This window comes from Lepus europaeus, chromosome 2 (assembly GCF_033115175.1).
Source record: "Lepus europaeus isolate LE1 chromosome 2, mLepTim1.pri, whole genome shotgun sequence".
Classification (NCBI taxonomy): domain Eukaryota; kingdom Metazoa; phylum Chordata; class Mammalia; order Lagomorpha; family Leporidae; genus Lepus; species Lepus europaeus.
The window spans coordinates 82,775,778-82,792,501 of NC_084828.1; the positions used below are offsets into that span (position 1 = coordinate 82,775,778).

At 54.0% G+C, this 16,724-nt stretch overlaps 1 protein-coding gene across 1 annotated transcript; it reads right to left on the minus strand.

Moving 5' to 3' along the window:
* Positions 1 to 770: 770 nt before the first annotated feature.
* Positions 771 to 12,410, minus strand: ZDHHC19 (zinc finger DHHC-type palmitoyltransferase 19). Its single transcript, XM_062181135.1, has 8 exons — positions 12,265 to 12,410; positions 11,835 to 11,956; positions 11,208 to 11,347; positions 10,293 to 10,465; positions 9,880 to 9,985; positions 1,785 to 1,870; positions 1,257 to 1,449; positions 771 to 872 (listed from the first exon to the last, which is right to left on the minus strand). The coding sequence occupies exons 1-8, from the start codon at positions 12,408 to 12,410 to the stop codon at positions 771 to 773; spliced, it is 1,068 nt and encodes a 355-aa protein (XP_062037119.1).
* Between the last annotated feature and the right edge of the window lie 4,314 nt (positions 12,411 to 16,724).

Sequence of the window (16,724 nt, forward strand, 5' to 3'; positions counted from 1 at the left end):
AACAGTGGCTGTGAACAGTGGCTGCACCCACGCGGACACTTCAAGAGCCCCGCCCCCTCCGGGGGGTTCCCAGCCCAGGTAACACTGAGCAGTGACCCTGCGGGAAGACCCCCCGGCGGGGGGGGGGATGGTGCAGAAAAGAGCCACTGACAGACCCAGGCTGCACTGGGGCCCCGGGAGTTAGGCCTGACCTCAGCCCCGGAAAACTTCCCAGAGGCTCCCACCCAGGGGCCAGAAGGCTCACAGGGCCTCGGCACTCCCACCCCCACCCCCAACCCCTCCGCGGCAGGCTGGACTGTGGCACCCAGGAGGGTGCCCAGCCCCACCCAGCCCGCGCACAGGCCCTGAGCTTCTAGGAGGTTCCCGAGCTACGCTGCAGCCGTGGGCCCCGCTCGCGAATTCCTAGACACCTGGCGCCCCCTGCAGGCAGAGAGGGGCGCGGCAGGGCGACTCGGTGGCTTTTCTCTCCCTCCTGCAGTCCCCACTGGGAGGAGCGCCGCACCTGCCGGAGAGGCTGTTACCGCTGCCCTAGTTGAAGGACGGGAGAATGTTCAGCTCGTGCCGCAGGTCACAAAGCCAGGCAGTGTCAGAGTCTGAACTCGGGTTCTCACGGATCCTGTCCCTTCCTTCCCAGGAGGCCCTTGCCCCAACCCCTCCGATCCCCCTCCCCCGCACGCAGGAAAGAGGCACAGCCGGGCAGCCAGCCGGAGGAGGCAGCCTCAGGGACTTTAATAGGCGCGGGGAGGGGCAAGGGCGGGGCACGGAGAGCCTCAGGAGGTGACGTTGAGACGCAGGTGCTCCTGGCATCGCCGGGTGCGGAGGGGCGAGTGAGGGGCTTCCCGCAGCGGGTGCAGCACCGGGCCGGCGTGGAGCTGCAGAGCGGGGCATGAGGCTCTCTCCCCAAGCCCCTGCCCCACAGCCCACAGCCCCCGCCCACCCAGGCAGAGCAAAGTGGTGGCTGCCGGGGCCCCAGGGCCGGCTGCTGTGGGCTGCCACACACTTCTGCATAAGTTCCAACGCAGGTTTCAAGGGCAAGCTTCTCTGAGCTAAAAGAAGCCTCCCCCCAGACATCCAAGCCTCTGGTCACCTCCCAGTCCTGGTGAGCAGCTGAGGAAAGCCATGGCCAGAAGCAAGGTGGCAGCGAGGGCTGGACTCCGGGTACAGGAACTCCCTCAGCCCCAGGCCCCAGGCTCTGGGGGCTGCAGCTGCCCAGCAGCCAGACTCCGGGGGCACCCCACACCCCCTCCCCAGCACACACTCCTCACCTCCTGGACAGCTGCGGCCTCTCCGCTCCCCGGAGGGCCCTGCCCTGGTTTGTGGCAGCAGGAGGGTTGGGGCTGGGGGCCGGGGAGGACCGAAGGGCTGTGTGTGGAGGGGCATGTCGGGAAGTACACCGGCACCCACTCGGGCCCCACCACTCTCTGCAGCCAGACAGCTTCAGCCATGTACCTGGGGGGCGACAGGCCGCATGCAGGAGGTCACTGCCCACCCCACCCTCTCCCACCCCGTCCCCCATCAGCTTCAGCTTGGGGAGCACACAACCCCCCACACCAAGCTGGGCAAGTCTCATCAGGTGTAGCAGCCCCGACCCATTTCTTAGCACGTGAAGCCACAGAGGCCAGGAAGCAAGGAGCTCCCCAGCACCCTGGAGAAAACCCCAAAGAAACAGGGGCAGTGAGTGGGAGCGCTGGGAGCTGTGTAAGAGCGAGTGGGGAGACCCAGCTTCAGGCCCAGCCCCAGCCCCTCCTCATCCACCACATGGAGCCTCTGCTTTGCCAACTCACTTGGGTCCCAGTGGTGCACAAATTGCTAAATACCAGTTGCTGACACAGCCCTGGTCAAAGGGGTTGTATCCCTGAAGGTATCTGCACTGGAGGGGAACAGGAAGAGGAAGAAGAGATCAGAACTGGCCGGATGGTCACACCCCTTCCCCAGGACCCCTCCTTGAGCCTGTCAGTCAGCTCAGCCAGGGGTCAGCCTAGGGGTCCAGCCAGACTCCAAGGGCACGGAAGCCTCCCTCCAGGGGTCCCAGATAGAACAGTCGCCTCCGCTCCACTTGGGAGCAGCTCCCCATATGAACGCTGACCCTGCACCCCTTCCTCTGCCTCGTTGGGGTCCCCGGTCCCCCTTTGCAGCCTCCTGCCTGCTGTCTCCCTTTGGACACACTAAGGTCCTGTGGCCCCTGACAAATTCACTTCAGAGCTTCCGTGGCTGCTCAGCTGCACCGCCACCCACGTCTTCTTCCCATCTCTTGTTTTAGCTGAGTGTGTGCCTTCGCTGGCTTCTACTGTCTCCAGGACGGATGCTTGGGGACCCAATTGCATCTGCCTGATCCAGCACGCGACGCAGGAAAGGACTTGAGCAGGTTCTCCTCCTGCCTTCCCGCCTTTTCCTTCCCCTTGCCCATGGGCCCCACGCAGGGCCCAGGTCTCACCCTACTGCAGCTGTCACCTGGAAGTGGCCCAACAGCTCCGGCTCACTCCCACCCCCCAGTCACCCAAAGCTTTGCCTTCCACACTGTTCTCCACCCAGAAGAACCAGGACCCCACGCGGGACAGCTGTCACCCAAGGGAGAACAGCCAGGAAGGCCCAGGAACCGCCCATGGCTGCCCAACGCTGTGCTGACCACGGAGCAAGTTGAGGTCCCGCCTGCTTCAGGGTGTTACAGCGTTTAAGAGAAACTGGCACTGCGTTGGTGGTCCCAGTTCAGTGTCTGGGAGAGTCACATCTGCAGAACTTTAAAATTTACAGAAAGAAGTTCTGACTTATCAGATGTTCCTTTTAGAATGGAGAAATGCTGGCTTTACATGCAGGACAGGGAAACGCTGGAACGAAGACTCCTTGTTGGTCACATTCGTCAGAACTGGCCCCAGAGCTGAGGATCTCTGCACACGGCACCCTCCCAGCTGTGAGCGCTTCCAGCAGCTCTGAAGGGCCACACGGGCCCCTCAGCTCCAGTCCTGGGCTCCTGCTCCAACCCTGGGTCCCCAACACCCTCACCCTTCCCAGGGCCAAAACCTAAGTGGGCATCTTCATGCCTCCCCTCCCCTCCCCAATTCCCTGCTGCCTCCCTGCACCCCCTGCTCCCCCAGGGATCATGGCATCAGATCTCTCTCTCTTTTCAAGTGGCATTGATTCATTGTTTCTTGGTTCACTCATGCACTCAGAAATACTCTGGGGTCTCAAACATGGCCAGCAGTGTGCCGGGACTGAGGACACACTGCCAACAGCTGCGACGCAGGGGAGTCTCGGGGTGTTACAGGGCGGGGGGGGGGGCAGGAGAGAAGGGTGGGAAGCCCAGGTGCAGGTGTGGCGCTGCAGCCCAGCAGCCCCGTCTGAGGACTGGCCTCTGGCTCTGGCCACTCCATGACAGCAGCGTCAGCAGGACAGTGCGGGCAGAGCCTGAGCTGATGTGGACCAAGGACGGTGAAGAACAGAGTGATGGGCTGGCGCCGTGGCTCAACAGGCTAATCCTCCGCCTTGCGGCGCCGGCACACTGGGTTCCAGTCCCGGTCGGGGCACCGATCCTGTCCCGGTTGCCCCTCTTCCAGGCCAGCTCTCTGCCGTGGCCAGGGAGTGCAGTGGAGGATGGCCCAAGTGCTTGGGCCCTGCACCCCATGGGAGACCAGGATAAGCACCTGGCTCCTGCCATCAGATCAGTGCGGTGTGCCGGCGGCTGCCATTGGAGGGTGAACCAACGGCAAAGGAAGACCTTTCTCTCTGTCTCTCTCTCTCACTGTCCACTCTGCCTGTCAAAAATAAAATAAAAGTAAAAAAAAAAAAAAAAAAAAAAAGAACAGAGTGATGCTCCTCTCCCGGGAAACCTGGCTGTGCAGGAGGATGCAGGAAGAGGGGGAGTGGAGGCCTGCGGTGTTAAGCAGGGGTTCACCGCGCTACTGCAAAGACAGAAGCGCGAACACCTATCACGCACTAACACTGCAGCAACAGGGACACGCAGGGCACTCACCTGGACCCGCCTCTCCTCTCTGTCTCACACAGATTAACCCACACTGCCCCCTTCCACAGATGGGGAAGTTGAGGCACTAGGTAGCTAAGTAGCCTACCCCAGATCTCCATGCTGCTACGCTGCGGAGCTGTGATGTGTGTGGTCCAGCCCCAGAGCCCTTGTGACCCCCAAGAGGAGCTGCAGGGAGGGGACAGAGGTAGGAAAGGGCCGAAAGTTGGGGCCCGTGAACAATGCCTGACATGGGTGCCGCAGGTCATGCAGAGAGCCCTGCCTGGTGAACCAGAGCGCGGGCCACACGCAGGTCCCTGAGGCCAGCGATCCTGGCTGGGCGGGGCTGCTCCAGGGATGAGGCAGGAGGGCAGGCCCAAGCCTGACACAAACTGGAGGAACCACAGAATGTGAGAAGGGAAGATACTCCCCAGGTGAGGCTGAAATAAAGGACCGAGGCCACAGTGAGATCACACGCAGAGCCAGGGCCTGCTGGGGAGTTGCGGGCAGGAGGGACGCAGGCGCGGAGGCGGTGGAGTGGCTGGGGGTGCCCAGAGGATGGGGGGAGCTGGGCAGGGGGCTCCTGTGTCCCCGAAGCTGTCTCAGTGTCTAAGCCCTTCCCTCACCAAGGCTACCCGCCCCGGGGTCTTCCTGTCAAGTCATCATTCTGACGAAGGAATCCCAGCAAATATGCAGACATCTTCTCACCCTTGGTCAGCGTTGTACTGGAAGTCCAAGCCAGTGCAATAAGAAGAGAAAAATAAAGTCACACAGACTGGAAAGGAAGGAGGGAAACTTCTTCACAGATGTCAAGATTTTCTATGTAGGGGCCGGCGCTGCAGCATAGTGAGTTAGGCCTCTACCTGCAGCACCAGCATCCCATAAGGGCACCGGTTCATGTCCCGGCTGCTCCACTTCCAATCCAGCTCTCTGCTAAAGGGCTGGGAGAGCATCAGATGATGGCCCAAATGCTTGGGCCCCTGCATCCATGTGGGAGACCTGGAAGAAGCTCCTGGCTCCTGGCTTCAGATTGGCCCAGCTCCAGCCATTTTGGCCATCTGGGAAGTGAACCAGCAGATGGAAGACCTCTCTCTGTCTCTCCCCCTCCTCTCTCTGAACCTCTGCCTCTCAAATAAATGAACCTTAAAAAATTTTTTTCTATGTAGAATAAATGAAACTGTGAATATAGTAAAGCTAATAAAATTCTAATAAATAATCTAGAAAAATTGCAAGATTCAAGACTAATATATAAAAATCTGTTGTATTTTCTCATAATAATAAACAAACAATAATTAAGTACATTTACAATAGCACAAAATATAAAATATTTAGATATAAAAGTAGCAAAATATATGCAAGATTGATATGCTAAAAATTACAAAATAGTGGTAAAAGACATCAAATGGAGAGCTATATCATATCCACAGATTCAGAAACCCAATCTTGTTAAAAATGTGAGCTGTCCCAAACTGATCTATAGATTCAGTGCAATGCTAATGACTATCCCAGATTTTTTTAAATAAAAATTGACAAACTGATTCTAAAGTTTATATAGGGGCCGGCGCCATGGCTCACTTGGTTAATCATCCGCCTGCGGTGCCGGCTTCCCATATGGGCACCAGTTCTAGTCCCGGTTGCTCCTCTTCCAGTCCAGCTCTCTGCTGTGGCCCGGGAGTGCAGTAGAAGATGGCCCAAGTGCTTGGGCCCCTGCACCCACATGGGAGACCAGGAGGAAGCACCTGGCTCCTGGCTTCGGATTGGTGCAGTGCCGGCCATAGCGGCCATTTGGGGGGTGAACCAATGGAAGGAAGACCTTTCTCTCTGTCTCTAACTCTCTCACTGTCTATAACTTTGTCAAATAAAAAAAAATTATACAAAAACCCAAAGGAACTAGAATAGCCAAAAGAACACTGGGGAAAAAATTGAAAAACAAAACAAAATTGAAAAACTCATTTTTTCTGATTTGGAGACTTGCTACAAAACACTAATCATGATAGCATGTACTAGTGAAAAATTAAATAAAAACATACCTCACCCATCTCTCTCTCTCTCATACACAGACACACATATATACCCACTGATTATGGAGAAGCATGTCAAAGCAACTCAGTGGAAGGATAACCTTTCAACAAATGATACTGAAACAACCCATATGCAAAAATAACAACAACAACAAAACCAAAAAACTTGAATCAAAAACCACAAACAAATCTTTAAAAAATTTTTTCTTTAATTGAATGGCAGAGTTTATGAGTGAGAGAGAGAGAGAAATCTTCCAATCTGTCCTCAAATGCCTACAACAGCTGGGGCTGGGCTAGGCTGAAACCAGGAGGCTGGAACACAATCCAGGACTCCCGCATGGGTGGCAGAGGCCCAAGTACGTGAGCCATCACCTGCTGCCTTAGAGTACACTTTCGCAGGAAGCTAGAGCTGGAAGCAGAGCCAGTGCTGCAACCCAGGCGTAGCATCTTAACTACTGCACCAAACAGCACCCCCACAATAAATTTAACCCCAAGTAAATCACAGAACTACATGTAAAACTAAAACTGTAAAATTTCCGGAGCAAATCTTTGTGACCTTGGATTAGGCAAAGATTTCTTAGCTACAATGTCCATAAAAGAAAAAAAAAAAAACCTGATAAACTGCATTTCATCAAAGTTATAAACTTCTGATCTTTGGAAGGTATTGTTAAAAATAAGGAGGGCCGGCGCCGTGGCTTAACAGGCTAATCCTCCGCCTTGCGGTGCCGGCACACCAGGTTCTAGTCCCGGTTGGGGCACCGGATTCTCTCCCAGTTGCCCTTCTTCCAGGCCAGCTTTCTGCTATGGCCCGGGAGTGCAGTGGAGGATGGCCCAGGTGCTTGGGCCCTGCACCCGCATGGGAGACCAGGATAAGCACCTGGCTCCTGGCTTCAGATCAGCGAGATGCGCCGGCCGCAGCGGCCATTGGAGGGTGAACCAGCGGCAAAAAGGAAGACCTTTCTCTCTGTCTCTCTCTCATTATCCACTCTGTCAAAAATAAAAAAATAAAAATTAAAAAAAATTTTTAAAAAAAGAATAAGGAGATGCTGGGGCCTGGTGCTGTGGCTCACTTGGTCAATCCTCCGCCTGCAGTGCTGGCATCCCATATGGACACCGGGTTCTAGTCCCAGTTGCTCCTCTTCCAGTCCAGCTCTCTGCTGTGGCCCAGGAGTGAGTGCAGTGGAGGATGGCCCAAGTGCTTGGGCCCTGCACCCACATGGGAGACCAGGAGAAGCGCCTGGCTCCTGGCTTCAGATCGGCATAGCTCTGGCTATAGCAGCCATTTGGGGGGTGAATCAATGGAAGGAAGACCTTTCTCTCTCTCTCTCTCTCTCTCTCTCATTGTCTGTAACTCTACTTGTCAAATAAATTAAAAAAAAGAATAATAATAAAAAAAAGAATAAGGAGATGCAGAATCAGCCCTTAAGGCATTCTAGCCTGGCTGAAAAGCCCACGAGAGCATTTCAGGCATGGAAAGCCAAGACACTGTGGCAAAAAATGTTCTACATGAAGGACCTCTGTGAGGGAGACCCCAGTGGAAAGAAGTGGCCATCAAAGAAGGAGGTACTTTTCTCTGAAGGGAGGAAAGAACTTCCACTTTGCTCATGGCCTTGTCTAAATACTGATGGAGTTTGTGGATTCAAAAGGCTTCCATAGCCTAGGCAGCTCATGTCAGGAGCCTCAGGTGATTACTGATGTCATACATAAGAGTGTTAATTGTTAAATTAACAACAGGAGTCACTGTGCACTAACTTCCCATGCAGGACCTCTGTCCTCAAAGAGCTGTATTATGAGAGTTAACAGTAAAACTTGCTCTCAAATATTTATTTTGTTTTAGTGTATGAAGTGGAGGATATTCTTATGTCTCATAAGTTTTAGTTATGTCTAAGTGCTTACAAAAGATGTATCATTCATGGGTGCTTCTTTAAAGTTAAGTTTCTTAAAAAAAAAAAAAAGAAATGAAATTAACTTTGAGATGCAATGGCTTTAAACACCCTTGTCTCCACTGTTGAGGAACAGGCTTTTTTATGCAAACTGTTGAACTATACTTAGTATAGAGTTGGTCATCTGTGTATAAAGTTAATTGAAAATGGATCTTAGTGGAGAATGGGACTGGGAATGGGAGAAGGGGGTGGTGGGAGTGTGGGTAAGGCGGGTATGGTGGGAAGAATCACTATATTCCTAAAGTTGTACTTAGGAAATGTGTGAAGTTTGTATTCCTTAAATAAAAGTTTTCTTTAGGAAAAAATAATAATAAAAATAATAAGATGACAAGCCACAGATTGGGAGAACATATTCACAAAATAGATCTCTGGATCCAAAATATATAAATAACTCTTAAAATTCAATAATGAAATAGCCCTGGGGTCAGCGCTGTGGTGTAGCAGGTAAAGCTGCCGCCTACAGTGCTGGCACCCATATGGGCACAGGTTCAAGTCCGACTGCTCCACTTCTGATGCAGCTCCCTGTTATTGCACCTGGGAAAAGCAGTAGAAGATGGTCCAAGTGCTTGGGCCCCTGAACCCTCGTGGGAGACCCAGAAGAAGCTCCTGGCTCCTGGCTTCAGATTGGTCCAGCTCTGGCCGTTGCGGCTATTTGGGGAGTGAACCAGTGGATGGAAGACCTCTCTCTCCCTCTCCCTCTCTGTAACTCACCTTTCCAATAAACAAAATAATAATAATAAAATAGCCCTAAATTTTAATGTGCAAAAGACTGAGAAAGATTTTACCACCAAAGTTAGATGACAAATAAGAACACTAAAAGATGCTCAACATCTTTAGTCGTTAGGAACATACAAATAGCAACCGTCATGAGAGCGCATTAAACATTTATTGGATTGGCTGGAATAAAAAAGCCAGAAAAAAGCAAGAACAAACCAACAAAATCATGACAACGTCCAGTGTTGCTGAGGATGCCCAGTATCCGGAATGCTCACACCTCGCTGGTGGGGAGCCACTGCAGTTTCTCATGTCCCCAGATGGCCCAGCACTGCCACCCCGACACATTTGCCCAAGAGAAAGGAAAGCATCTGCTCCCGTGCTTGTCATGACAGCGGTCATCACAGTGGCCTCACATTCACCTGAAACTAGGACCGCTGCGAGTGGATGAGCGCCCTGTGTTTACCCACACACAGCGATAAACCGGAGGAAACCGCTCATAGGAGCAGCGGCATGGCTGACTCTCATATGCATCATGCTAAGTGCAGGAAGCCAGACTCAAAAGGCCGCGATTCCATTTACAGGAGATTTTTCAAAAAGGAAAAGCTGTAAGGACAGAAAACAGGTCAGTGGTTGCCCACAGCAAGGCGGAGAAATGGACTTCCAGGCAGAATGTCCTGGTGGGGTGGGAGGGGACTGGTCTGAATATATTTCTAGCGTGCCTCTCAGGTTCCCACTACCTCGAGCCCCCATTCGCCATCTGACCTGGGCTTTATAACTGGCCACGCCCACGGAGTCAGCTGCTGCTCCAGTTAGAACCGCTTCCTCGCTGGCTTGCCAGGGTGCACCCTCACCTGCAATGGCCTCCCCTCTTTTCTGCCTCTCGGAAACCACGAGGTGGCACGTCCTCGACTCTCAACTCCTTCTCTGAGTCTGCTGCCCGACCTGGGGACTCCCTCCGAGAGTCCACCGGTGTCTGGCAGGTGGTGTTCTGATTTCAGGTTCTTTGAACAACACAAGTGCAGCATGCAGCCTTGCCCCAGTCCCATCCTTCAAAAGAACAAACGCCCAGGAGGACGAGGGACCGCTGAGCTCCAGGAGCGGGCGAGATTGGAGCTGCGTCTTCAGGAGCCGGGTCAGGAAGGGCTAAGGGGGCACCGGAGCAAGAGCAACGAGCGCCCAGGTCCTGCAGGTGCAAGGGGGCTCCCCACGCCCCGCCGCCGCGCCCGCGCTCGGCCGCGCGTACCTTGCCCTCGTAGGAGCGCTCGGCCGCACTCACCGACAGGATCTGGATCAGCAGCAGCAGGAAGAGCAGTACCAGGAAGCCCGCGGCGGGCACAGCCACTAGGATGCTGCGCGCCGGCTAAGGAGCGGCGCCGTCAGACCGGCCCCGGCCCCGCCCCAGCCAGCCCGCCGCCCACGCGGAAGCCTCAGCTGCCCACGCCCCTCTTGCCTCTTGGCACCCGCTCCCTGATCCCGCAAGCTTCTGAATTTCCACGCCCATTTCCCTGACCTCTCCCACAACCCTTCACCTAGTCCCAGACTTGTCCTTCCGGACGGCTCCGCCCCCTCCCTCTGGCTCCTCCCTCCCCGAGACCCCACCCTTCAGCTGTCATTGCGTCCGGGGCTCCCACGTGGCCGGCGGGCCAGTGTGGATACGCCATGGCCTTGTCAATGCAGAAGGGCAGGTGGCTGGTGCGCACCAAGAAGAACAGGCAGGTGACCAGCAGGGAGCCCGAGTAGAGGCACAGGGACAGCACCAGCAGCATGAAGAAGCGGAAGTTGCGGTTACCGACGCAGTTATTGACCCACTTGCAGTGATGGTCGAAGTCCTGGGCAACAGGAAGAGGGGGCAGGCCTCAGGACATGTCGTCCCGCCCAACGTCCATCATCCCCAACTCCTAAGGCCTTCCACACCCCCTCTAGTCACTTGCCCTTGGCCCCATGCGCTGGCTGCTGTCTTCAGGGAGAAAGTGAGCCGTGAAGTCCCTGGCGCTGGCACTTCTGGTGTGAGAGTACGGTTAGGGCCCTGTGGCTCATAAGGTCATCTGTCCCGAGGCCTTTAAAGCAAGGCCTGCCTGGGCTTCAGAGACACACATGTTAGTGCGTCTTTTGGTGGGACTTAGAGTATCTGGGGCTCTACTTTGTGATGGCTGGGTGAGGAGGAGGAGGAGGATAATGTCCAGGCAGCCTCCTGCGTGTGTAACCCTGTGCAGACCGTGCACCTGGCAAAGGTAGCACTCAGAGCTCTGGAGACCCTCCAACCTGATATCCAAGGGGGCCAGGCCGAGCGCCCCAGACCACAGCTGCAGCCAGCCTGGGGGCATTGCGTATCTACTGTCAGTGGACACAGGTGGCTGTGGATGCCCCATACAAGTTAGCATTTGTGCAGGCAAGGGCCAGCCTCCCCAGACAGACGTGAGCACAGAGGCAGTGACCTGCATGGCTGACCCAGAGTGGCTGGGGTTACTGCTCCCCTTGGCCTTTAGCAGCCCTGGAAGATGGGCTCACTCCCACCCCTGGTCAGATGCTGGGGCGGGGTGTGGCAGGTAGGCAAGCGAATGAGGGACTCACCTCCACACAGATGTTGCACCAGGGGCAGTGGTAAGTCCGGGGCGGGCGGTGGAAGCAGCACTTTGGGCACCACTGCAGGCGGAAGGCTCTGTGGTTCACCCACACCACGTGCACCGTCATGGGGCTCTGCTCGCCGGAGCCTGGCGTGGGAGGAGGGTCGGGCAGCGGCTGGGGGCCCTCGCATCACTCTGCTGCTTAGGGCAGCAGCACAGCATCAGCAAGCGCAAGGAAAGACGCGGAGGAGGCAACAGAGGAATCCTTGTGCCACTGAGCAAGCTGGACCGGCTCAGAGGGGCGGCAGGCAGAGGGAAGGCGTTCTATAGGAGCTCGGGCCTTTGGAACAGTGATCCACGCTTTCCGTTGTGTGTGCAATGGGAGGGAAGGAGAGGGAACCAGTGGCCAGGAAGAACCCACAGGCTTCTCTCCCCCAGCCCCTGACCAGCCCTCCCTTCAAGGCAACTGGAAAAGCTCCAGAGTTGTATCTATCCACACCTTGGTGGTGTGGGGGATGAAGCGCCGGGGCCAGAGCAATGGGCATGTGGGAAGGAGCCTTGGGGCGGAGGAGGGGAGCTGGAGGTGGGCACTGCGGCAGGCATCACCTCCTTCTCCCGGGGGCAGAGGCCTCACCTCGATGTAAGATACCAGGGTCTGAGAAGTTGAGTGTAACGAGACTGAAGAAGGTAAGGGCAAAGAGGAGGCCTGTGACGGTGGGGAAGGCCCAGTTCCCGTGCTGAGCCAGCCACCTGCAACTGAGACCAGAGCCAGGCTCAGTCCTGACCCTCGGCAGCCCACAGCTCCCCCGAGGAGGGCCAGGCATGCTGGGGTCAGGACTCACAGACCTTTCGGTCAGCTCTGGGCAGCCAGGCCAGTGACACCCCAAACATCATCAGCATTACCAGCCACCTGCAGCTCCCCAAATGCAAAGTTCCCTCCACCTAGAATAGGTTCCTGTCCCTGAACTGGGACCCCCTCACATGCTCCTGCCTGCCTGCTGTCCTTATCTGTTTTCCATGCAAGCTGACTGTAAGAAACTTGACAGCTTGCGTGGGGGACTCACGGGAATGCAAAGAAGAGACCACTGAAAATGACGAGCAGCACCACGTTGAAGGCAGCAAATAGGCTTGGGAGGAACCAGCAAAGGGGGACCGGCGGCGGGGACCGCAGCTCCTTTACCACGGGTGTGGCATCCTTTAACAGCGGCATGCCTGGCTGTCCTGTGTCCCCAGGGGAGATCAGAGCCACCAAGCTCCCTTCTCCCTGCTGGTTCCCAGAGCTCCATGACCACAGCAGCCTCGGAAGCCACAGTCCAGGATAGAAGGAAAGAAATCTGATTGTGACATCATAGAGGCTGAGGACTGGGGGCTCTGGCTGCTTCCAATCACTTCCAATAGCAACCCCTGCCTCCCAGACACACACACACACACACACATGCACTCATGCGTGTGCTGGGGGCTGGGAGGTCCTGCCCCTGTGAGGTTGGCTTCACTACAGGCTCTATGGTTTGGATGTAGTTTGTCACCTAGACGTTCATGTGCTAGAAGCTTGGTCCTCAGGCAATCAATGTTAAGAGGTGGTAGACACTTTAAGAGGCGGGGCCTAGAGTGAGGCCCCCGGAAGGTATGGAGCTCTCATGAGACCTCCTTCCTGTGAGAGTAGGTTGTTAGGGAAGAGCAAGACTGGTCCTCCCCGCTCTCCGGCTTCCGGTCTTGCCATCCCATCTGTCACGGGTCCAGGTGCTGTTGCCATGATGTCATTTGCCATGTTGTGACGCAACATGCCCTCACCAGAGGCCAACAGATGGGGCCACCTGATCTTAGATTTTCAGCTTCGAAAACTGTGAGCTAAATAAACCCATCTTTTTAAAAGATTTATTTATTTATTTGAAATCCAGAGTTACACAGAGAGAGAAGGAGAGGCAGAGAGAGAGAGAGAGAGAGAGAGATGGTTCACTCCCCAATTGGCTACAACAGCTGGAGCTGTGCCGATCCAAGGCCAGGAGCCAGGAGCTTCTTCCCAGTCTCCCATGAGGGTGCAGGGGCCCAAGCATTTGGGGCATCTTCTACTGCTTTCCCAGGCCAGAGCAGAGAGCTGGATCAGAAGTGGAGCAACTGGGACTCGAACTGGCGTCCTCTCCATTTCTCCTTTTTCGCTATGATAAAATTCCAACTAAATAATTTCCTAGCGTTCCTTCTTTCTTGGATTGCCTTCATGACATGATTCTGATCAGTGAGACACCTGCTGAGGGCGGAGCTCCACCCCCTTCATCCTCTCTTGAACTCAGATATCCTGGCTGCTCCGTGTCACCTTGGACCCATTAGGCCACAAGTCAGCATGCTCCCCAGACAGCTGGTGACATTGCCTAGTCCTTTCCCAGTCCTGAACTGGCTCCCTCTGAGCTCTGCTTAATATGTGAGAAAATAACGGAGTTTTCTGCTCTATGCAACCAACATTTACCATTTGTTTTGGCCACTAGGCATTTGAACCCCTCCATGTTTGGAAGATTCCTGAGACCAGTCTTAATGAGAGGCGAGGACCATTTCCCCACCGCTATTGGAGCTAACACGGCCTCTCGGAGCAGTCACACGGGCCTGTGAGCCAGGCCCCACCAATCAGCTTTGGAGCTACTGCCTCTGGGAGTCTGCCGAGCTACTGGAAGTCTGCCACGACACAGCAACTGGCATATGTCAAAGTGTAACACTTGCCTTCAATTTCAACAGAGAATGCATTGTTCTTCAACATGGGTAAAATATGTAATTCCAAGATCCCTGATTTGGTTTCTAGAATGTAAGATGAATATTAAATTGGGGTAATAGAATTGGACCACTTGTAGGAAAATAATCTGATTAAAAGTGGAGCTCAAAAGTCCCTGGTCAACACGCAATTGTTGTTATGTGCATTCGCTTGTCTGTGGAAACATGCTTTGTTCTTTGTGACTTTCAAATTAGAAGCTAGACTCAATGCAGTAAGAATATTGTCTTATGAGTGATAAGATTAGGTTTCAAATGCTAATGTTTAAAGCATCAGATATTTGCATTTGTCACAGTTTAATTTGACTGTTATATATTTGGACATCTAAACACATACTGAGGGCTGACGCCATCTCTGTGGAAAACCTTTGGCTTTTGGTTGCCCTCACGTCCTGGCTCCAACACCCACAATTCAGCTCTATACCACATTCCTCCATTTACTTCAGGTTGTTTCCTGTGTCGTGTGTTACAGCGTCATCTCCCATACCCTGGGCAGTACTCAGAATCAGGGGTCAGGATGTGGTGCTGGGACATGACTGACAGGTGCTCTAAGAACTACTCCATTCCTTGGGGGCGGCGCTGTGGCGCAGTGGGTTGGGGCCCTGGTCTGAGGCGCCAGCATCCCATATGGGTGCGAGTTCTAGTCCCAGCTGTTCTTCTTCCGATCTGGCTCTCTGCTATGGCCTGGGAAAGCAGTAGAGTCCTTGGGCCCCTGCACTCATGTGGGAGACCCAGAGGAGGCTCCTGGCTCCTGGCTTTGGATCGGCGCAGCTCCGGCCAATGCAGCCATCTGGGGAGTGAACCGGTGGATGCAGGATCTTTCTGTCTCTACCTCTCTCTGTGGCTCTGTCTTTCAAATAAATGAAATAAATCTTTGAAGAAAAAAAAAAAGTACTCCATTCCAAAGTTCCATCCCATTATTCGGAAGAAGAACCCTCTACCCTCCCTTCAGTTGACAACTTTCAGGAGTATTTTAACAGTCACATCAAGCCACTACAGGCTGACCAGACGCCCCAAGCAGGCAAAATGTTAAAAATGAAGCTAAGATCTCTTATGACCAATCCCGTAAGTCCCCTCATACACACCTCACCACAGCCCCAGAGGCCACAGATGCCTAGAAAGAACCAGAGGGCCCAAGGGCGCTGGGGCACCATGGATTGTGTTCAAGATCTGCAGTGCCATGTCCGAATCAGTCACAAGGGGGCCTCGGGGGACGCCCAGGATGCCAAAGTCACGGTTGAGATTCTGGGACGTCCACGGCCAGAGCTCTCAGAAAGCAAGGCAGGACCACGCCTCCCCTATCTTCTCCTCTCCCCAGGTCACGAGGAGACCTTCTCAATCATGGGTAACTCCCCATCCATCCCCGTGGACTCACCCCGGGCTACCTCCTTAAAAACTGGGAAGCCTTTACACTGGATGTTACAAACAAGAAAAAGCTCATTTCCTCTTGCACCACTGGCCACAGTCTAGGCTACAGAAGGGGGAAACTGGCCACCACATGGGCCCCTCAACCTTAATCCTGTCCTTCAAACGGACCTCTTCTGTGAGAGAGAAGAAATGCTCAATGCTCCCTACAGCCAGGTCCTCACGGTGCTCTTCCACAGCACACCCTTAGGGGGAGCTGTAGGTTCGGTCCGCCCATGCCCTCCTAGGGACACTAGCTTCACAAGAGCATCAGACATAGTCAATGTCCCAATGTCAAGTGGGCCTCCGCCACGCAGGGCCCAGCCACCTCAGGCTCAGCTTGGCCCATTGCTAGAACCATCCCTGGGGGTGCTGACTCCTCTCCCTCCTCCCGCAAGCTCGATTCTCTTGCATCGCCTGCTACCCTCCCTTCTCCAGCTTAAAACCCAACCTGTGCCCCCCTACTGGAGGACAGCTGGAATGGCTTGCATTGGGGCCTGCTACCATCCAGTCTGTCCTCTGAGAGAGCAGGCAAACAGAGACGCTGGGACAATGAGCGTGCAGGTTCCTGGTTCCAGTTCTGACATGCATCAACATAAATAAAAACCAGGGAGGTTTTCAGAAAGTCCCACTAAGTTTTCTGAGGAATTTCAGATAAGTCCGCAAGTAGTCCTGGGGCTTGCTGTTCACATGCATTGAGTTCTTTGTTCAGGAATTTCTGCCAGGGCCAGCGCTGTGGCTAAAGCTGCTGACTGAGATGCCCGGTTCAAGTCCCAGCTGCCCCACTTCCCATCCTGCTCCCTGCAAATGACCCAGGAAAACACAGCACAAGATCGCTCAAGGGCTTGGGCCCCTGTACCCAAATGGGAGACCCAGAGAAACTCCTGGCTCCAGGCTTCAGTCTGGCCAAGCCCTGGCCATTGCAGCCATTTGGGAAGTGAAACAGCAGATGAATGAAAGACCCCTCTGTCTCTGTCACTTTGCCTTTCAAATAAACAGAATAAATCTTAAAAAATAAAAATAAAAAAGAACTTCTGCCATTACGGCATGTATGTGCAGAGACACCTGTGTGGGCACGTGCACCGTGATGCTTTGTTCTTACTGATTTCCTAGAACCTAGAGCAGTGCCTGGCACTTAGTACCTACTTAATGCACATTTGCTGAGGTAAGAATGAATCAATATTCTAACACTTGTTTGGCCAAGTTCTAGGAACAGACATCTGGGCTGGCTTACCATTTCCACTGTTAAGAGTATTGTGATGGGGTTCCTCGCAAATTTACTTCAGCTTGCAACTTCAATTATTTTCTAAAATTAGATTTTAGGTGGATCAATGTGAATATTTAAGCCATCTTTTGCACAATTACA